The sequence below is a fragment of the Urocitellus parryii genome, chromosome 14, assembly GCF_045843805.1.
Source record: "Urocitellus parryii isolate mUroPar1 chromosome 14, mUroPar1.hap1, whole genome shotgun sequence".
NCBI lineage: Eukaryota > Metazoa > Chordata > Mammalia > Rodentia > Sciuridae > Urocitellus > Urocitellus parryii.
The window spans coordinates 24,168,271-24,190,752 of record NC_135544.1 but is presented as its reverse complement, the minus strand read 5'-3'; the positions used below and the strand labels follow the sequence as shown (position 1 = coordinate 24,190,752).

Sequence of the window (22,482 nt, the reverse complement as noted above, 5' to 3'; positions counted from 1 at the left end):
TAGAAGGTCTGAGTTCAATCACCAAGAAGGAGGAGCAGAGAAGGAGTGGGAAGAAGAGATTGAGGAGGAGAAGGAAAAGAAAAGGAAAGAGCACATAGTTACTCTATCTAGGATAGTAAGTGTGCCATATGTGATAGGAACAGTTATTATTTAATATTATCCACCCTCCTCCAAGGAAGTAAACATAGGGTTTACCAATTGCTGGAATGGGAAGAAAGCAACGGGAACACAAGGAGGAAAAGTAGATTTATATTTCAAAGTATTTTATTTTACCAGAGATAATTATCATGTTAGCTAAATAACTCCAAATTTTGCTTTTGAAATTTAAAGTCAGCAACTTGAATTCTCTGCCATTTTGAATGTATGATTTGCATTCTCCCATGTATGTAAATCACTTCAGCTTAATTGATTTTTTTTTTCTTTCCTGCAAGTCACCAGGATGACCTTTTCCTTCTAAATTTCCGAGTAAAGTGCAGGAAAATGTTTAATATGAAGGTCAAACACAGCTAGTGCTCCAGCCCAGTAAACAATGAAGAACAGAGGGAAAATACAACTTCTATTTTACTGGAATCTGAGTTAAGAAATAGGGACCACAGAACAAAGAGCAAATAACTACTTGAGTAACATCAGAATGAATAAAGAAAGGATGAACCTGGATATTCAGTCTGAAGTTATTGCACAACATGACTAACAGAGTTAACAAGTCACCTATTACACATTAGAAAATCCTCTAGAGGATTTTAAAATAAAAGGAAGTATTTTTTCCAGAAAATAATTGATGCTTATGGATAAATTTCACAACTTCACACCTTAGGGAATACTTTGGTTTTTTTTTAAAGAATAAATTGACCATTTCATCTTGGCAATTATTAACCTGCCACATTTTTATAACTAAGAAAAATTTGGCCTCTTTCCATATTTTAGTTAAAATTTCATATTATTCATATCTGTACAGATCATGGTTTATTATCCATAGGATCTATAAAGCAAAAATTAATACCCCTATAAAGCTGAACTTTGATTTTACTTAATCTTCAACTGAGTATTATTTACACTAACGTACAAAAATTCTCTGAGCACAAAAATAAGAGGTTAAAATATAAAGATATAGAATTGGATCTTTTATAAAAACTCATACAAACAGAGAAAAATGGAAAATATCTGAGTATTGGGATTTTCCTTAAATCTTTTTTTTTTTTAATTTTCCTTCCAGTTAAACCAATTTCTTCATGTTGTTTCTGGATGAAAGCCAGAATCAACATTCTCTGTATTTCTAATCAAATAATGGATAAAAATTACAAACTCTGAACGTAGTTAAAGGATCCTAGGAGGCAGAGTGTCTGGACCAAGCCTGAGCTGTCTTCTCTGACTCATTTCTGACTTTAGGCAAGTTATTTAATATCTCTGTGCTTCTTTATGTGACTGTAATATTGTTAATTTATTTCACAGGTATGGTAGTTACCACAACTCAAGAAATAACCGTTGGCTTTTGAAAGAAATCAGATGATTAGCAAGAAGGCAGATTATGCACCCTAGAAAATAGATGGAGAATTATATCTTCTTTCCATTCTCTTTATATTTTGAATCATGGGAGTTTGATGTAAATGATAGGATTTGCAGTTTCAATCTAAAATGAAAAATAAACTAGATCACATTAGAATTTTCACTTCACAAATGTTTTATGTTATTTCATCTATTTGGGAATTAAATTTTAGTTTTTTAAGGCTTAAGTCAAGCATAAATTCTTGAGATAAATAACAAAGATATGATTATATTCCATTTTTAGACAAAGGAAAATTTTAGAAGAAAATGTCCTAAGAAGATCTCTAAGGTTGTGTTTATGGGTAAATTTTTAACTGTCTTACATTAAGGTTACATTCATTTGTGAATGTTAACTTATTAAACATGCTTCCTTCAGTAACTCTTCTGTCTTATTTCTTTTGCCTTCTTTCTTTTCATAATGGCCCACTTAAAACATCATTTTTGAAATTTTATGTTACTAATGTACTTTGCTTTGTAATTGTGTTTTTAAAAATTATGTGCAGCTATAGAATTTTTCATTTCCAAATTTAACATTTTTGCCTTCCAAGTTAATGGTGTAATTAACTAATTGTTAAGTGGGGAAAGAATTAAAATTTGTAGCCTTAAATTTATTTATCTATTTTTATTTATTTAGGTACTAGGGATTGAACCCAGGGCCTCCCACATGCTAAGCATGGACTCTGTCACTAAGCTACACTCCCAACCCCCTAAAAATAATTTATATCAAATAATATAGCCCATTAGAGAATGACCATTTGAAAATGATTCTAGTTTCATAATAATTTTAATAATTCTAATAGTAATTTATAATTTTAAGCAGCTCAAAGCAAAAAAACTTATAAAAGAAATTCAACTAATTGTATAGTATAGAACAGAATATTTTGTTACAGGTTTACTATAGGCGAGATTTGCAGAATAAATAATGGTGTACTATAAAGAATTATGCAAACCAGATTTTCAAAGCAAGCTTTATTTTTGCTGGGCTGAGACTGAACTCAGGGCTTTCCACACACTAAGCAAGCATGCTACTACTGAACTACACTTTAACCTCCAAAGGAAATTTTCTAATACAGAAACATTTTTTTCCACATGCTAATTGTTAATTAGAATTATAAAGCAGGACACTGAGAAATTTTAGAGGACTTAAGATAACTCTCAGGGATTATTCTAAAGATAGTAAAATTAATATAGTGATTTTGAAAAATATATAATGTCATTTTGAAATGCCTTATTGTTTAAGCATCTACCAGACTAGGGGCTGCTTCTTTTCTCTGGGACAAACTATATTTAATAATTTTAATGGCAATGAGATGAAAATTTTAGGACACCAAGAGACAGAGACCTGTATAAACATTTTCATTAGCTTTTTATTTTCTATCAAGTCTAATGCTAAATAAAATTTATATACATTATAAAATATATAATATCAAATAAGAGAAAGGGGCCAGCTGTCAGGCCTATAATTCCAGCAATTTGGGAGGCTAAGGCAGGAGGACTCTGTGTCAAAATTTTTTTAAAAAGGCTGGGAGTGCAGCTCTGTGTAAAGCATGCTGAATTCAATCCTCAGTACCATTCCTAAAAAAGGAGAAGGAAAAAGAAATAAAGGATACAGTGTTTGCTACTGTCTTTTTTTAGCAGTTCCTTCAATCAAAGGCCTGGTCAGCATTAACTCATTGGTTCTTTTCAGTCACAAGAACAATTTGAGTTGAAGTTCCAAATAAGTACTTTTTATATTCTATTTTTTATACCAATCTCTAAAAATGATATAAGTACACCTAATGAAAGTCGTCTTCTTCCTCTTCCTCCTCCTCCTCCTCCTCTTCTTTTTCTTCTTCTTCTTTTTTTTTTTTTTTTTTTTTGGTATGAGAATTGACAACTAAGCCACATCCCCAGCCCTATTTTGTATTTATTTAGAGACAGGGTCTCACTGAGTTGCTTAGCGACTCGCTGTTGCTGAGGCTGGCTTTGAACTCCTGGTCCTCCTGCCTCAGTCTCTTGAGCCTCTGGGATTAGAGGCGAGTGTCCCGCGCTTGGCTATTTCATTCTTTAAATAAGTAATATCCCCTCTCAGAGCCTCATTTTCTCATGTGTTGAGGATCTCTGACTGGATGGATGATCTCACTTCCTGTGATTATGTTTTGACATCTTGTTCCAGCCTCATGGGATAATGCTTTCTGCCTAAAATCTCTTTATGTTTTATAAAAATACTTTCTGTGTTTCATCCTAATTTTTTATTTTTGATTACTTAAAAACATTTTTTCTTGTTTCTTATTTCCTGTAACTTTAAAATTTCTAGGACTATGTTTATGATTATGTAATTGATTACATGTGTGAGAAATCTCTATTATACAGAGTCAAAGGGTTACTTTTGTTGTTGTTGTTTACTTTTTAGTACTTGAACTTTATCATAAATCTTGAAATTAAATTTAATTAAAGGCCAGAAGAGATTTTTTGAAAATTTCAGCATATCATATCTGTTGTAATTTTTAAAAATTGTAGCTGGAGATGGACAGAATGCCTTTTTTTTATTTATTTATTTTTATGTGGTGCTAAGGATCAAACCCAATGCCTCACACATGCTAGGCAAGTGCTCGGCCACTAAGCTATATCCCCAACCCCATATCTATTATAATTTTGCTCAAGAAATATATTTATTGCCAGCTGAAAATGTGAATCAAGCTGAAACTTTAAAAAAAAATTTTTTAGTTGTCAATAGACACTATCTTTATTTATTTTTATGTGGTGCTGAAGATTAAACACAGTGCCTCACACGTGCTAGGCAAGCACTTCGCCACTGAGCCATAACCCCAGCCCCACCTAAAAATTTATTATATTCATGACAATTGCCTTAGTCTATTGAAATAGACAAATTTTGAAGATTAGGGGTATTAAGTTTTTATTTATCTATTTTCCTTCAGGATTTTATAAATCTAAGTCTCTTTTAAAACCAAAATAAGCTATCATACACCAAAATGTCATATTTGCAAATCCTGAACAATTTTTGAACAGCATGGGTTATTAAGTGTGCTTAGTTATTACTAAAAGGTAGAGAAGATAGAGGGACTATGACAAGAATATCTAATAAATTGAATAAGCACACAATAATTTGATCTCTAGTGAGAAACTATAAAATTTTAATTTAGGCATGCAAATTTTCTTCTCATCCATTCAACAAATACTTTTTGAATACCTATTCTGAGTTGAATTATGCTCCCCCATATATGTTCAATCCTAGTTTCTATTACCAGTGAATGTAATCTTATTTATAAATTAGATCTTTGTGGATGTGATCAAATTAAAATGAGGTCAAGGATTAACGTTAATCCTAATCCAAACCCCATATCCTTATATAAAGAGGGAAATTTCGTCAAAGAACTACACAGAAGGAAGAGAAGCCAAAGGAAATCAAGGATTGTTGGTAACCACCAGAAGCTAGAAAAGGCAAGAGTTTTTTCCGTAGAGACTTTGGAAGAAGCATGGCACTGCTGATTTTGAACTTCTTAATTTTGAACTTCTATTCTCCAGAACTATGGGATAATAAATGTCTGTTGTTTTAAGCCATCTATTTTGTGATAATTTGTTATAGCAGCCCTAAGAAATGAACACAGCAATAGTTAACTATTCACCCAGCATTAGGACACAGCAGCACATAAAATAGATCAAGTCCCTCCCCTCCTGGTACTCACATTGTAGATAGGAGGTAGGTGGGAACACACACCATATTTCATTATATTGGTGATAACTGCTAAGGAGCAGCTTAACGCCTTGTAGCTGAGATGTGGGGTGCAGGGGGGACAGTGAGTGTTTTATATATGATAGTCACAGAAGATATCTATGGAAGGGAATATTTGAGCAAGGACCTGAAGACTATGATGCAGCAAATCATGGAAATGTTTAGAAGAGCATTTGAGGCAGAGGGAACAGCAGTACAAGTGCTCCAAGGAGTATGTGTATGTTAGCGTGTCTGAGAAATGACCAAGAGGCCAATGTGTCCAGATGATAGGGAGTCAGGGGAGAGTGGTAGGAAAGGTATGTGGAGGTGGATGTGTTAGTTCCTTTTCTGTTGTTATGTGGTAAATACCACAGACTGGGTCAGTTATAAAGAAGAGAGGTTTATTTATAGTTCCAGAGGCTGGGAAGTCCAGAGCATGGCCTGGCATCAGCTCTGCACCTGGTAAGAACCTTTCTGCTGAGTCATGGTATGGCAGAGGGTATCACGTGGTGAGACAGAGCTTTCACAAAAAAGCCATTCCCTTTATAACCCATTAATGGATTAATCTATTCAGGAGGGTTAGAGACCTCATAACCGAATCACCTCCAAAGGTTCTATCTCCAAATATCATTAGCATATGATTTGAGGATTTAGTTTCCAACACATGGAATTTGGAGGATATATAGCAAACCATAGCATATGTGAGTCACCATATATCTTGGTTTGCTTAGGAAAGGCATAGTTTGGACTTGTCCCAGTGTAATTCTTAAAAATGTACTGTTTGGGAACAAACATTGGAATCTTCCAACGCTAACTCACACCAGAAGGTGGCAACAGAGATGGTGAAAAGCAGTTGAATGTTGTTTTGTAAGTTGAGAAGGTAGAGTCATTGCTTGGTAAAGTTACTTTGCTTACCTATTTTAACTGCATTTAGTAAAAAGTAAATGTTGTAATTTTGCTTCCAGAATCATTCTGAAGATTAGTTTATGCAAGAACCATAAGATTAGCTGGGCCTGGTGGCACATGCCTATAATCCCAGCAGTTTGGGAGGCTGAGACAGAAGGACTGTGAGGTTCAAAGCCAGCCTCAGCAAAAGAGAGGCACTAAGCAACTCATTGAGACCCTGTCTCTAAATAAAATACAAAATGTGGCTGGGGATGTGGCTCAGTGTTTGAGTATCCCTGAGTTCAATCCCTGGTACCCCCCAAAAAAGAACCATGAGATTTCAGGTATTGTCTATCCATTAGCAGTTTGTTTTTATGTATTTTAAATAGCACATGTTTTAACATAGAATACAGTATTCACATAAAACCAGGTTGTTGCTGAATATTTTAGCAACGGGAGGCTGCACAGACTTTGGGAAATCATTAGGTAGAATTCTGTTTACTTCTTTATTTTCATTGTGAGCAGTATGAAATAAAGGAGTGACCAATTACATATTGGTAGCATGTTTAGTAATCCTTAGGAACAAATATGATACAGGTGATTGATTTCAGTTTTTCAACCTGCGTATTGGGCTGATGGAGGTGAGCTCTCAGTTGACCTTTGATTTTAAGTAATATTACAGTCTTGTAGAAGTGAATTCTACCTGTCAGCAAATTCATGTTCTTCTAAATAATGTCCCAAGCAAAGCACACTATTTGTCATCTTTGTGGGAGTACAGCAGCCGTCCCCAAAGGCTCACTCAGCAATTTTCCTGGGCTATTATTAAAATATTATTCTCCTTTTGTGAAGGAAGATACTAAAGCCTACTCCAAGTTAGTGATTATCTGGTGATAGAAAGGAAAAGGCTAGAATCCACTAGTTCTTAAAAACTTGAACTAAGAATAGTTCAAGAATGTAAGCTGAAACTTTCTCATTCTAATTCAGTTGTTCCTATTATTGTTTTTCTTCTTAATCTTTTCTTCTCAAATACTTCTCTTGTTATAATTCAGTTTAAATGAATAGCATTACTTCTTAATAAAATCCTTATCAATTTGTAGCTGATCTAACCCTTGAAACTATTCAATGTCTTTTTAAAAAATTTAGTTACAATGAATAAGGAATAAAATATGTTCAGATACTTAGATATTGAAATATGCTAGATAATTTTAGATGATGCAAAAGGTAACCCACAAGTATAACTGTTTGGGGGAAGTTTTCGTAGTAGAATATATATAACATAAGATTTATCATTTTGACTTTTCTCTTTCTTTTTTGGTACTGGGGATTGAACCCAGGAGCACTTTACCACTGAGCTACATTCTCAGCCCTTTTTATTTTTTATTTGGAGACAGGGTCTCACTAAGTTGCTGAGGCTGGTGTTGAACTTGTGATTTTTCCTGCATTAGCATCCAGAGTCACTAGGATTACAGGTGTGTGCCACCACACCCAGTTATCTATTCATCTGTTAATGGACATTTGGGGTGTTTCCACATTTTTGCTGTTATAATTCATGCTGTAATGAATATTGATGTACAAATATCTGCTCAATTCCTGCTTTCAATTACATTTGTTTTTTATAACACGGATGCTGATTTACTTTTCTTGTTAAAATTAGAATTTTGGGGAAGGGGTTTACTGGGATTGAACCCTGGGCACTTTACCATGGAGCCATATCCCCATTTCTTTTATTTTTTTCATTTGAGAAAGGGTCTTGCTAAATTGCTAAAACTGGTCTTAAATTTGAGATCCTCTTGCCCCAGCCTCCTGAGTTGTTGGAATTACAGGCATGCATCACCATGACTGGCTAAAATTACAATTTTTAAATTGCAGTTTGACATAATATTAAATAGTAATAGAGATAATTAATGAGAGTATTAAGTCTAAAAATACTTGTCTTTTCTATTTTGAAAAAGAATTGGTAATTTAGAGTCCTTAGAATGTAGCAGAAAAATGAACTTTGAAAAACTTGTATGATTCAAGTAGGAAAATACCTATTCATAAACAACCAGGTCAAGTCTCCCATAGAGAGCTCTTCCTTCTTGATGATTTTCAGAACTCTACCCATCATCTCTACTTTTCTTAGGAAAAGTCAGTCTTAAGTTTCCAATGAGATATAATACAAAACTACTGATATTTAGTACAAACAACAGTGGATACACTGACAACCTAAATTGCTTTTTCAAGTGTAATTTATGAAATGCAGTCATTGCAAATGATTGGATTCTTTTCTTTCTTTTTTTCTGACTTCCATTCTGACAGAGGAAAGAAGATGTATCTTTAGAGATTTGTTGCATTTTGCTAGTCTTTAATTGTATATAATTATGTCCAAATGAACAAGATTAAACCATCAATTTAGCTAAAGCTATAAAAAAATAAATCTTACTATAATAGTGTTTGATGACCATGCTCAATTTGGAGAGTGGAAATGTCTTCATTCCATAAATTTAAAGTAAATGACCATAATTATATTCTGCAGGCTCTTTCTTCGAAAATGAGTCTTAATAGATGGACCAGTGGTAATGACAGATCCATCCTAGAACGAGCAGGCAAAAAAAAAAACATGAAACCACCTGCAGATTCAAATGCAAATGTTTTTACTTATAACATTGTTACCGCTGTTGACCGGTGACGAGTTCTTGCTCCCCGATGTTGAAGAATAACACCAAAGAAGCACGCCGAGGCAAGGCCAGAGTAGAAATTAGAAATTTATTAAAGGACAGAAGAAAAAGACTTCTCCCGGAGGAAGAAGGGGACCCAAAAGGTGGAATCCAGTTAGCGGGCAATGTGTTCCCCTTTTTATAGGTTTGGTGATGGAATGTAGGTGGGAAGGGTTTGGGACAAAGAAGTAATCTGGTCATTTCCGAGTCAAGTTTGCTGTTCATTAACACTTCTTTGGATGGGCTATCTCCAAATCTGTTGGGGGCTGTATCCTGGGCTTCATTAACACTTCTTTGGGATGGGCTGTCTTCAAATCTGTTGGGGGATGTTCATTAACATTTCTTCCAGGTGGACTTTGGCCTAGGGCCTTTATTAACATTCCATGAGTTGTCCTGTTTTCCCTGAGTCATTCCCAGCATGGCCTCCATTTTAGATTTCACTCGGTATTAGACCCGATTTACCTAACTACACTGACTACCTAACTTTAAATCTGGCTTCAACATCATATATCTTTGGTTGGATATTTATTTCAACTCAAAAATTTGCAGATTTGGAATATGACCTCAACATCTGCAAATGCATAGTTTAGGACATTACTGTGTTAAATGATGGCTCCATAGAATAATTTGTGAGGAAATCATTATACTTTTCATGACAATAAAAAATGTAACCTAGAAAAAATTCAAAGATTATTTTATTAATTAGGAAATATCAATTGGCAGCAAACCTATTTGATAATCTTTTGTTCTCAATCGCTTTGGACTTCTGTTCTTTACAATTCTCTTCTCAACTCACTCTATCCTCTATAAAAGCATAGAAGAAGTCACACTAGAAAACATTTTAAGTGACACAATTAAAGTTAGTATTTCCTGTTTTAATCCAAGCTAATATTTCAATGTCATTAAGTATATTTAATAAGTTATATATAAAAGCATCTAGTACACATAGCACCTGGCATAAAGTAGATTATCAATACATGATTGAATTTTAAAGAAAAATAGTTACTAAGGTAATAGAAAGAATGAAATACCAGAGTGCTCCTAAATTGTTATAAACTATAGGTACAAATGTATAAAAGGATATTTACTTTTCAAAAAATTAGTCTATAGAGACTTTGAGCTTTTCTATATGAGTAATTTTGTGTTCTTATATTTTATCTAATTTCTTTGCCTGTTTAGTTGTCTCATTTATTTAGTACTTTACCTCTTTATTTTTTTAAAGATTGTTTTGATTTTAATTTGTTATATATGACAGTAGAATACATTACAATCCATATTACACATATAGAGCACAATTTTTCATATCTCTGGTTGTACACAGAGATACACCACTCCACTCATGTCTTTATACATGTACTTAGGGTAATGATATCCATCTCATTCCACCATCTTTCCTACCTCCATGCCTCCTCCTTTCCCCTTCCTCCCCTTTGCCCTATCTAGAGTTCATCTAATCATTTACCTCTTTCTATACATTTTAGTTATTTTGTTCATACTGTTGGGTAAAAGAGTTAAATTATAATGATAATAATATATATTTTCATGATAAGCTAATTGTTGTTATATGGATTTCTGCCCCAGATTGTGATATAGAAATTTGGTATTTCTCACAAAGTGAATTTAAAGGCTGGGGGTGTAGCTCACTGGTATGCTTAGCATTCATAAAGCCTTGGGTTCAATTCTCAGCACTAGAAAGAAAGTGAGGAAGGAAGGAAGGAAGGAAGGAGGGAGGGAGGGAGGGAGGAAGGAAGGAAGGTTATTACCTTCAGAGATAAACCCATCTATAAAAGAAATAAGCAACGGTCCGGAGTTGTGACTCAGTGGTAGAGCGCTTGCCCAGCATGCATGAGACACTGGGTTTGATTCCCAGTACCACATCAAAAACAAACAAACAAACAAAAAAAAAAAAACTAAACAAAATAAAGGCATTGTGTCCATCTACAACTAAAAATATTAAAACGAAATAAGCAAAATATTGTATCTATACCTTTCCTGTGGGCCTAAATGAGGCTTGCCTAGTGGTGGGCTTCTTTGGGGAACAAAGTCAAGGCTCCTTTGTTGGAGAATCCCCCATTGTCAGTCTCTGAAGAGCTTTTCAAAGGGGGCTGTTCAGCTCTTCCAGAGAGGCAGCTCTGGCCTGAGTAACCATGGAGGATTTTAGAGTTGCCTGGCTGGAGAACAGAAGTAACCTGGGAGGGGTCTCAACTTTTAGAACCTTGTCCCTCTGCTTTCCTCCAGCGCTCCTGCCATTACCCTACCTGGCGCTTCTCTGGTTCAACCTCGATAGAAAGTAACCCTTCCATATTCTGGTGGCACGGGATAAGCAGCATGCACCTGGCTGCTCAAGATTCAGGTGAGGATCTGGTGTCCTCCCAGCCTCACTCCGCCTTCTAAGCCAGCTGGTGTCTCCCATCCTGCCCCAGTTCTGGAGTGTAGGCTTGAGTCTCCTGCTGTCCCCAGCTGCAACAGCTCTGCCAACTCCCCCACAGGATTTTTCTCATCTGCCAGCTTGTTGACATGGCACACCTGGTGTCTTTTCTCCCTTTCACTTCAACTTGTTGGTTTCTTTCTTTCATGTTTTTTTTTTTTTGGTTACTCCTTTGCTAGTGGGATTTTGTGAAAAAGAAAAATAATAAGTCCCCACCTCCATCTTCAGGCTTCTTCTTTTTATTTTTTCTTTGTAGTTGTAGATGGACACATGCCTTTATTTTATTTGTCTACTTTTACAGGGTGCTGAGGATCAAACCCGGTGCCTCATGAATGCTAGGCAAGCGCTCTAACACTGAGCTACAGCCCATCCCCAGGCTTGTTTTCCAATATACACTTAACCCCTTGTTTTCCCGTAGAGGAAGAAATATGTATAAAATGGTCAGTATAAGCACACCAGTTTTATGGCAAGAAGATCACATTTTCCCCTCTGGAAAGGTTTTTGCTAACTGGGGAATAATTTCTGATGAGGCATCTACTAAACTTTTACAGGGATCACCACAATGAGTTAAATGTTGTGGGTATAACAGTGTGATATGACTATTGCCTTCAAAAATCTTATTTTAAGGATCCACGGGAAATAGAGAAAGACAAATAACACACTAGCCAAATAATAATTCCATCACCTGGCTCAAGGCCTAGAATATAGAAGGCATATAAACAGTGTCTACTGAGTGAGCAAGTGGTATGCTAGTCTGTGAATGTAGTATTATGGGATCACGGTGGAGGAAGTAATTAATTTTGCCTTGAGGGGTTGTATGGAAAAGTTTAGTTTTACAAATAGATATAGTTTCCAGTGAATTCTACCATTATGTATAATTGAAATGCACCAATTAAAAAATAAGGGAAAACCCTCCAATACACATGGTTTCATGTGTACTTAATTTATAGTCTTTAATTTCCTTTGTAATATTTATTTTCATTTCTTTTCCAAACTATTACCTCACTTAGGCAACTATGCTTTATTTTTCACATTAATATAGTGCTAAGCCAGTAACTGATGATCAATAAATAAGCTCTTGCTAACACTACCATTTCCTAGGTCTGCTTCTGCTTTTATGCAGCTGTCTCCTCTGGCTAAGTTAACCTAACATTTTTCTTTTTTTTTTTTTTGGAGGCACATAGGATTCAGGAACAAATAAGTCAAAGCCATGTTCAGGAGTGACAGAGTGATGTTCACTGCAGAAGGCCAAGTCTCAGGACCACTAGCAACCCTGTATGTACCAAGAGCAGAGTGAGGAAGTTCCCATAAAATGCTGATTAGGTGCCTGGGCCTTCCGTATTCCAGTTGGGCAATCTCAATAAAGTGACTTAATCTTTCTGATCTATTCATCTGGACGAACCTGTCTTATAGAATTATTTGAAGATGAAGTAGCACAATGCTTGTATAACAGATGGCACAGTTCTAGGTAGGTTGTAAAAAACAGAGGCACAAATGTTTGAAGTCAAATTGTAGAGTTATGCCAGGCAGAGCTGCATATACACACACCTGTAATCCCATCAAGTGGGGAGGCTGAGGCAGGAGGATCACAAGTTCAAGGCCAGCCATGGCAATGAAGCAAGAATTTGTTTCAAAATAAAAAGGGTTGGGGATATAGCTTAAGGATAAAGTGCTCTTGGTTTTAAACTTTAGTACTGCCAAAAAAAGAAAAAGAAAGAAAAGGATATTTTATAATTATGTCTAGCAGACTTTTTATAACTCTAAAATGCATAGTTTCACATATTCTAAAAATTCACATTATATTTTATAATGTTTCTCAAAGTGTTCTTTTTTATTTTTTCACTGAATTAAAATGATAGCCCTCCCATTTTGTAACTGGGTTTTTATTGTTATTGTTGCTGGTTGGTTGGTTGGTTGCTGGCCCCAGGAGGACTGAGAACTACCTACATGGTTGGCATAGATTTTTTAAAAATTTGCTTTAAATGCTTAAATCACTGATTCCTAAACTTTGCAAAAAATTACCACCTTTTTTTTTTAAAGAGAGAGAATTTTTTTAATATTTATTTTTCAGTTCTCGGCGGACACAACATCTTTGTTTGTATGTGGTGCTGAGGATCGAACCCGGGCCGCACGCATGCCAGGAGAGCGTGCTACCGCTTGAGCCACATCCCCAGCCCAAAAATTGCCACCTTTACACATTGGATTTAATCCTTAGATATGGATATTTTAAGCTTCCCAAGTGATCGTAGTGAGTAGTAAAATGTAGGAACCACTTCCTTAATTACATAAAAGTAAAGAAAGCAATTTATGGAAAGAAGTAGTGGTCATGGGTTCTAAAAGAATAAAGATGGGCTAACAAGTAAATATTTCAATTTATAACAATTCTTTTTAATCGGAAACCATAGGTATAAAATTTGCTTGAAGAATATGCAGGAATTTTCTGCTCTTATAGGCTTCTTTGCTTCTAAAATTTATGAAACCTCAGATTTGTGGCAGCACACAGAAACTTTTATTAGGATAATTAAAAATTTTCAACAAGACTTGCAACTTTAAGATTGATTTTAAATATCATCTTAAGCTAGGCATGGTGACATGCTTGCCTGTAATCCTAGCAATTCAGGAGGCTGAGGCAGAAGGATCATAAATTCAAGGCTAGCCTCAGCAATTTAGTGAGACCTTGACTCAAAATATAAAATAAAAAGGGCTGAAGATGTAGCTCAGTGGTAAGTACCCCTGGGTTCAATCCTCCCAGCACTGGGGAAAAAAATGCTCAAATAGTGTTAAAATTAATTTTCCTCCACATTAAAGAAGACTTTAATGTTTATATTATCTTGGCTTCTTTCCCATCCATTAAAACATTGAGAAAAGCAATGAATATCACTTTCTACTTGTTATAACTTTCTTCCTTTAAAAATACAAAGACTTGGGCCTGGGGTTGTGGCTCAGTGATAGAACACTTGCCTAGCACATGTGAGGCACTGTGTTCGATCCTCAGCACCACATAAAAATAAATAAATAAATAATCAAAGTTATGTCCATCTACAACTAAAAAAAAAATTTTAAATGTTAAAATACAAGGCTGGGGTTGTAGCTCGGCAGTAAATAGCTTGCCTCACATGTGTGAGGCCCTGGCTTCAATCCTCGGTACCACATTAATAAATAAGAATAAAGATATTGTGTCTATCTACAACTAAAAAAATTAAAAATAAATAAAAAACAAAATAAAAATACAAGAACGTCAATATGCAAAATGAATTACCATTTATTTATCACTTATCATATGCCAGCTATCTAAAAATATTCTCTCAAAATTTTCACAGCCCTATAAAGTAGGAACAATTATTATTTCCAACTTATAGATCAGGAGCATTTAGTAAATTGCCTATGGTTCTACAACAAGGAAGTTATCTCAGCCAAAATATGGTCCCAGATCTGTTTACTGAGCTTGTGACTTTTCTATACTGTCATCCAAGCAACATATCAGGACACCTAAAGAAGCTCCCATTCCTTTTATATTAGTGTTACTGAATAGGTTCAATGTACTTTAAGTACACTGTGATTCCTTTTGTGTGGTGGGAAGTCCTGGAGACTTTCCAAGCCTACTCTAGATTAGGGATGTCCTGGAGCTGCAGCCAACCTCTTGGAGCTACCTGAATTCAGTTCTGATCTCATGAAAAATTTGAAGTTGAACACTTTGCAAAATTCTTTTTGTTCTTTCAGTTATTTCAATGGGGAAAATGATGAAGATATTCAGCTTCTTTCTTGTCACCACTACTCTGATAATGGGCAGGGAAGGCTGGGTAAGTTTACTGTGAAAACTGATTGTAAAGTCTACTTTGACCTGGATTTTCTTTTATTTTACAGAAAACTTGTAGTAAACTGGTTACTGAAAAAAGTTAAATAAGGGTAAGGGGACACATGAGTTTTGTGGAAGTACCTGGCATATAGGTAGCACTTACTTAAAAAAATTTGTGAAGTAAAAATCAGTATTTACAACAAGTAAGTAAATATTTTTAATTCACTGGGTTATTTCCTTGTTTAATATTAAGAATTTAAAACTGGCTACAGTAATTAGAATTGCCCTTGGAATTTCTAACACTGAACACTATTAGTGTAGGCTACCTGGATTATTTAAAAGTAATTACGATAAACTTGTGTCTTCCTTTTGTGAGTCAAAAAGGACAAAATACTTGTTTACTCAAATTTCAGGGAAAAAGAAGACTCCTAAGTTTTAAATAAGCTTACTAAACCCCTATATGCAGTCTCATAAAGATTGAACATCCTTGGCCTTAATCCCTTCAGCTATTGTTAAATTATGTAGTGCACTCTATTTAACAATATCACAAACAATTTACCTTTACTGTAAGTGACAAGAGATGGAGACACCATGAAATGTTCTTGTTCTTCATTTTTTAGCTTGTGTGACTCAAGGGGCTAAGCAAATAACTCTCAGGATAAATCAAAGTGTGATAGGACACAGTACCAAGAGCAAATAGGAAATAATTCTAGAAAAAGGGGAGAAATTTAGTGACCTGGACCTAGAGCTAAGGAAAGGCCTTTATCATGGATTCTCCATTGCTATCTTTTTTTTTTTTTTTTTTTTTTGGAGGCTGAATTTCTGTCCTCCTGAAATTTGTAAACTGAATTTATAACCCTTCTCAGGAAGACAGTGTAACTCTTTCCTTTACTCAATAAAACATTTAATCATCCTGTTCTGCCTGCCTGTCAGAGGGCCTCGAACATAGGAGATCCTATTTATGGAAAAAGTATGTAGGACAGGAAATTAGCAAATGTAAATTAGGAAATTTATCTGACCACATTGGAATGTTTTAGGAAATTATCTGTGTAAAAGTAGCATAGGGCGATTATATATTGGAATTCACAATTTCTGCCAGGCGTGGTGGTGCACGCCTATAATCCCAGCAGCTCTGGAGGCGGAGGCAGGAGGATTGTTCAAAGCAAGCCTCAGCAATTTAGGGAGGCCCTGAGTAACTTAATAAGACCCTGTCTCTTAATAAGATATTAAAAAAAAAGGGCTCAAGATGTGGCTCAGTGGTTAAGCCCTACTGGGTTCAGTCTCGGGTACCAAAAAAAAAAAAAAGAAAAAAAGAAAAAAATTCACAGTTTTTGAGAAGTAAACATTATTAAATTAATTAATTAATTTTAATTAGGTATGTATGATAGCAGGATGCATTTTGATTCATGGTACACAATTGCAGCACAACTTCACATTTCTATGGTTGTACACGATGTAGAGTTGTACCATGGGTACCTAGGGACACAATGTCCATCTCATTCCACCATCTTTCCTGCCTCCATGCACCCTCCCTAGAGAAGTAAACATTTTTAATTAGCAGAAGAGATCATGACATGAGCTACAAATAGAGAGAGGTGTTGAGGTGAAATGGGAAAATGGCAAACAATTATCTCGAGTCTCTTTCCATTCTCCCAGAGGCTTTCCCAGAATTGAGTATTCAAGGGTCTTTATTGCAGGGTCTTGGCCTCAGTAGTTCTTCCTAGGAGACCCACCTCAGCAATTCTCTTTCCCAATTCACCTACCACATTTGCTTTATCTTGAAAGAGCTCTGCTCAGTCTGCTGTCACAATAGAAGAAAGCTTAAAGGGAAGGGGTGGGGACGGGAAAGGAAAGACAATGGAATGACTCTTGACATAACTTTCCTATGTACATACGTGAATATGCCACAGTGAATCTCACCATTGTGTATATATACACAACAAGTTAATTTTTTAAAAAAACTATAGGTAAATGGCAGAAAGATTAATAATGGGAAGGGAGCAGGGGGTGGGAAAAGTGAAGGGGAAGGAGAGGTACTGAGGTCTGAACTAGAATGTGATACATTGCATTCTTTTATTATTATGAACCAAAAAAGATAAATAAATAAAAGTGAAAAAAGGAGCGTAGCTTATAGACTTGTCCACTCTTACACATTTCTTGGGTTATTGGCCTTTCAAGAGAAGATAAATGACGTAACTGAACCAATCCAGGCTCTTTCCATGCCATTTTGAAGCAGCAGAAAGAAAAATAAAGACTAAAACAAAAAGTTAAAGTGGTTCCAATAGAATTTCCAACAGGGTGGGCTACTCTGCTATATGAGTCTAAATCAGCAACCCTTACAAAGGTAACCATATGTCATCAGAATATAAGCATGAAATTATATTTAAAAACGCATTTATACCAAAAGGCCATTTGAAAACCTCATTTTTTATGGGGAATAACATACTACCGATAAAATTAACTTCCATAAGCACTTTACTGTTAGTTAAATGATAGGAGTAACTGCTATAAAACACTTTACTGTTTAGGTGGTTTCCTGCAGAGATGGAGAAATGTTCCTTGAGCTGAGAAGTCCAGAGTTCTTTTACCTTCTGGGCTTTCATGAGGAAGTCTTCTGATCAGAATTGAGTCCATTCCTACCTCATGGAATTGTCAAGAGGACTGAATGAGACAACAACTATAAATCTCTTAGCATAGTCATTCTGATTACATGATTTCATTCTTGAGTTCAGGAGTAGCATAAGCCACTTATTCTCCAAATAGCAAATTGTATTAGAAATTTTCACACCACTTTTCTGGTTCGAGTAACATTCTCAAATGGGAGTTGGAGACCAGTTTGAATCATTGGTTTATCCAAATTGCTAGCCACATCTATTTTCCATGAAAATTCATAATTCATAATTCATAGATGCACGTTGCTTTGCAGGCTCTCGAGGACTGTTTCCAGGAGCAGGCACGGCTCAGAGCCCAGGTGCGCCGGCTGGAGACCCGAGTCAAACAGCAACAGGTCAGGATTGCACAGCTTTTGCATGACAAGGAAGTCCAGTTCCTCGATAGAGGAGAGGAGAATAGTGTCATTGATCTTGGAGGCAAGAGACAGTATGCAGGTCAGAATTGAACTTAATCTTAAGTCTTTCAGTAACTTTTATCATATACTCAGCTGCAATGCTGGTTATTTGTTCACTTCAGGTCTTGCAAAAGAGCTTTTTCTGTTGGAGTAACAAGCAATATGAAACATATCTTAGAAGTCTTCTACCATATTTTACCCTTTTTTTCAATGTTATCTGGGAGTGTTTCAATATTATCTGGGAGTGTTTCCAATATTATCTGGGAGTGCAGGGAGTGTTTAATATGAATGCTAAGTACCTGAGAATTTCTATAGTTTTATAAGAAATTATGATGATAGATTTTTAAATATTATTGTACAAATGGCAGATTATAATTATGAATTTTTCTATTTGAGCTTTGTTTTGGTGACTCTTTCCATGTTTAATGCAGTTTTTCTTTCTGTTGTCGGTTTCTTTGTTTTTGCTTTTCTGACTGGGTCTCCCTGTGTCACTCATTCTGGTCTTGAACTCCTGGGCTCAAGTGATCTTCCTGTGTCAGCCTCCTGAGTAGCTGGGACTACAGGCACATGCCACTGTGCCCACTTTTCCCTTCTGAAACTCTGATGTGCCTTGGGGTTGGGGGCAAATAAATTAGTATAATAAAATAGCAGGAAAGGAAAAAGAACCACACTTATTAAGAAAAATAAGAGAAGTTTTTTGATATGTATATTTTATAGCTTATTAATTTTCCTCTTGGTTAGGGTGATATTTCCCCCATGGAGGGAGTCAGATGGACAGTTCTCCATAGAGGGTAATGATATATGCATTGAAGTGTATAATGAGCTGATCATTTAAGAACCTTTTGTTTCTGTTATTTAAATCAATCATTCAGTGGTATTTTATTATGGAAGCCTTAGCAAATTAATACATTTTGCAGCACCACAGATATCACCTGTCCTACAAAGCAAGTACCTTTATAATGAAAAGTAGCTCAAGTGTCATTTAGACTGCTCAGGTGCAGGGTCAACTGATGTACTTTGTCACTAATTCACTAGAAGGTATCATAGAAATCCTTCTGGGAGATCTGCAGTTTGTCCAGAACTTGACTGATCAGTGAAATAGTAATGAGGTAAGGGACAAACAGAAGCACTAAGACTGAGAGTCACAGTTGCTATAGAATGGAGGGTTTCAGTGGCAAGTTGGGGCAAATTCATAAGGGATATGATAAATACATCAGTTGGCAAGGGGTATTGTGAGGTAGGTTCCTATGCAGTCCATTTGCAGTCATTTGGAAATCAGAGAGTGGACAGATGAATTTTGCTTTGAACCCTACTTCCTAAATCCAGGAGACACACAGAATGTGTCAGTCAACATCCTGTGGCTTTAAATGCATGATAGAGGAAAATCTTGTTGATGAATAATAGTCAATGGGTAGTACAGATGGGGAAAACCTTTTAGGGAAATAGTGTACCATTTTCAGAAGAGTGTCTATCATCATTAGAATAATGTATGTTACAGATCATGTTGGCCAACCCAAAATGTAATCCTGCACGATCCTTCTTTGAGAGCATTTGAGGATCAACAGAGGATACTGGAAAAATGCCTACCTAAATACACTTGGACTGTGATATGGTTTGGGCTTCTGCTATCTGCCACCAAGTAGCAAATCAGATCATCTACCAAGAGGTTCTCATCCTCTTTTATCAAGCAGGGTGTTTTAGTCTGTTTGGATTGCTATAACAAAATAACTTATCATTAATAGAAATTTATTTCTCATAGTTCTGGAATGTTTGAGATCAAGGTGCCAGTAGATTCTGGGTCTGATAAAGGCTCTCACTGCTTCTCAGATGGTATCCCTTGCAGGGATCTTTTGTGGTGGAAGGGCTACGAAAGAAACTAGGGCACTCCCTCCAACCTCTTTTATAAGAGCACCAATCCTGTTTACAAGGGTGAAGTGCTCATGACCTAATCACTTCCCAGAAGGCATTGGGTGTCAGCTTCCATCATATGCATTTTGGAGGGACACACATTCAAATCATAGCACAGAGATGGGGGGAAATGAGGCAGTAGCTCTGAGACATGCCTATAGATTTAAAAAGATGTTTTATTTATTAGTTTCAGACATTTAAAGGCCTAGGTGCTCAACCTACATTCAGATTTACTGCAATAACTCCTTCTGAGAGCCACCTGACCCTACTACCACCTAAGTCTATGGTTAGCTGGTTGTCATATATTGACAGATAGGGCACCAAACATTAATCTTATTCTAGAAGAGTCAGTTACATTTGGAGCCATACATTCCCTAGCCAGAGGAGAAATAGCAATAATATTTCTGGTTTCTCTGCTAGGTTTGAAACCAGCAAGGCATCCATGAAATTGGTATGTTCTGATGTAACTGATTCTCAATAAGAAAATCAAAAGAGATTTCTTTTCCTGGTGAATTTTTCTAGACAGACAGCAGAGGCTGTCACAGTGACAGTAAGGACAATGGCGTACACTGACTCTGGGCTCCATCACAGTGGCCCAGATCAGATCTTTCTGGATTTCTCTGCCTACTGTCCCAAACACTTAGCCAAGGTTAAGTCTTGCCTATTGCTCAAAGAATTAATTACAGCATTAGTAGCAATATTTCCTTGAAAAAACGATTCAACTTCTCTGTGCCTCCGTTTTCTCAGTTATAAATGGTTCTGATAATGGCATCTAGTTTACAGAAGTTCTGTGAGGATTACATAAATGATCACATATAAAGCACTTAGGACTATCCAGCACACAGGGAGTGCTTAATAAATATGATTTTCTTTTCTATGTTCTAAAGATAAATTGTCACAGTTGTCTTAGTCCATTTGTATTTGTCCAAAATACCTGAGTCTGGGTAATTTATAGACAACAAGAATTTGTTTCTTATAGTTCTAGAGGCTGTAGTCTGAACTGAAGATGAGACATGCCAGCAGGTTTGGTGCCTTGGTGTCTGGTCAGGGCTGGGTCTTTGGTTCCAAGATGGCGCTTGGCTGCTGTGGACTCTGTAGAAGGCAAACATTGTCCTCATAGGGCAGGAGTCCTTTATAAGAGCTCTAATCTCATCCATGAGGGTCTGTTCTCATGACTTAATTACCTTATAAAGGTCTCACTACTTAATACTATCAGAGTGGTGATTTTTTTAAGTTTCAACATATAAGTTTGGGAAACACAATCAGACCATAGCAACAATAACCATATACACAACTAGACAGGATCCTGATTTAAAAAACAAGCATTTTACGTACCATATCTATTCCCCTTATACCATCTTCCTTGGGGAAGATGCATATAAATCTTTAACAGTTACATTTGACACATCCTCCCACATGAGCTTGAATTTGCTGCTCAGCCCCTGTTAGCACCCCACTTCAAAAAAGGGATCAGTGTGATCAGAGAAGCAGCAACCAACAACCCCAAGTCCATTATCAAAGCTAGAGAAAAGAGGAAAGTGGGAGTGGTGAAAGGGAGAGGGAACAGAATGTAAGAAAAGCATAAAGGAGGAGGTCTTCGATTCTAGGGATGATACCTCCTCCAGGTCAGAGGAGCTCAAAATGGAGCACTAAAGTATGTTTGGCAACGGAAGGGATCACTTTGGCAAAGGAAGCCCCAGTATTATGCTTTGTGGAAGCAGCATATGTAGTCAGAAGTATGTGGCAGAACTACCATATGATCCAGCAATCCCACTCCTGGGAATTTATCCAAAGACGATGAAATCAGTATGTGGAAGAGACATCTGCACTCCCATGTTCATTTCAGCACCATTCACAGTAGCCAAGATATGGAATCAACGGAGGGTGTTGATGGATAGATGAGAAAATGTGGTAAATATACACAACGAAACACTACTTAGCTTTAAAAAACAAAGGAAATCCCGCCATTTTGACAACATGGATGAATCTGGAGGATGTTAGGTTAAGTGAAATAAGTCCGATTTTAGAATACAAATAACTTTGGGGGAACCTAGAAAATTTGAACTCACAGAGTAGAATGTTGGTTACCAGAGTCTATAGGGGCAAGGGGAGATGAAGAGTTGGGAGATACTGGTCAAAAGATATGAAATTTCTGTTTGACAGGAGGAATAAATAAATGATTTTCAAAGGTATTTAAAAAAGTATACAGAGAACCAGAATGTGAACATTTGGGTTACTGTGCTTTTCCTTTTGCATGTTATATGGCAGGTACACTAAATTTATATTGATTTCTCGGTAGTACCTTCTCTTTGCAGTTTTGGGGCTTTTCATTAACCCTTTCCTCTCTGTGGAACATCTTCTGTATTTTCCTTCTTCCCCTCACTTCTCTCAGGAAACTTTTCCTGCCTCAGCAGCCTGGATGAGGTAGCACTTCTGTGCACACCAGAA

At 36.2% G+C, this 22,482-nt stretch overlaps 1 protein-coding gene across 1 annotated transcript in view; it reads left to right on the top strand.

Annotated features, from left to right (window-relative positions):
- Positions 1-1,321: 1,321 nt before the first annotated feature.
- Positions 1,322-22,482, top strand: part of Fgl1 (fibrinogen like 1) — a 34,127-nt gene continuing 12,966 nt past the window's right edge. The window contains exons 1-3 of the mRNA XM_026389478.2: positions 1,322-1,386; positions 14,984-15,063; positions 17,986-18,166. Coding sequence (XP_026245263.2) covers positions 14,992-15,063; positions 17,986-18,166 — 253 coding nt within the window. The 5' untranslated portion in view covers positions 1,322-1,386; positions 14,984-14,991. The remainder of the gene's footprint in view (positions 1,387-14,983; positions 15,064-17,985; positions 18,167-22,482) is intronic.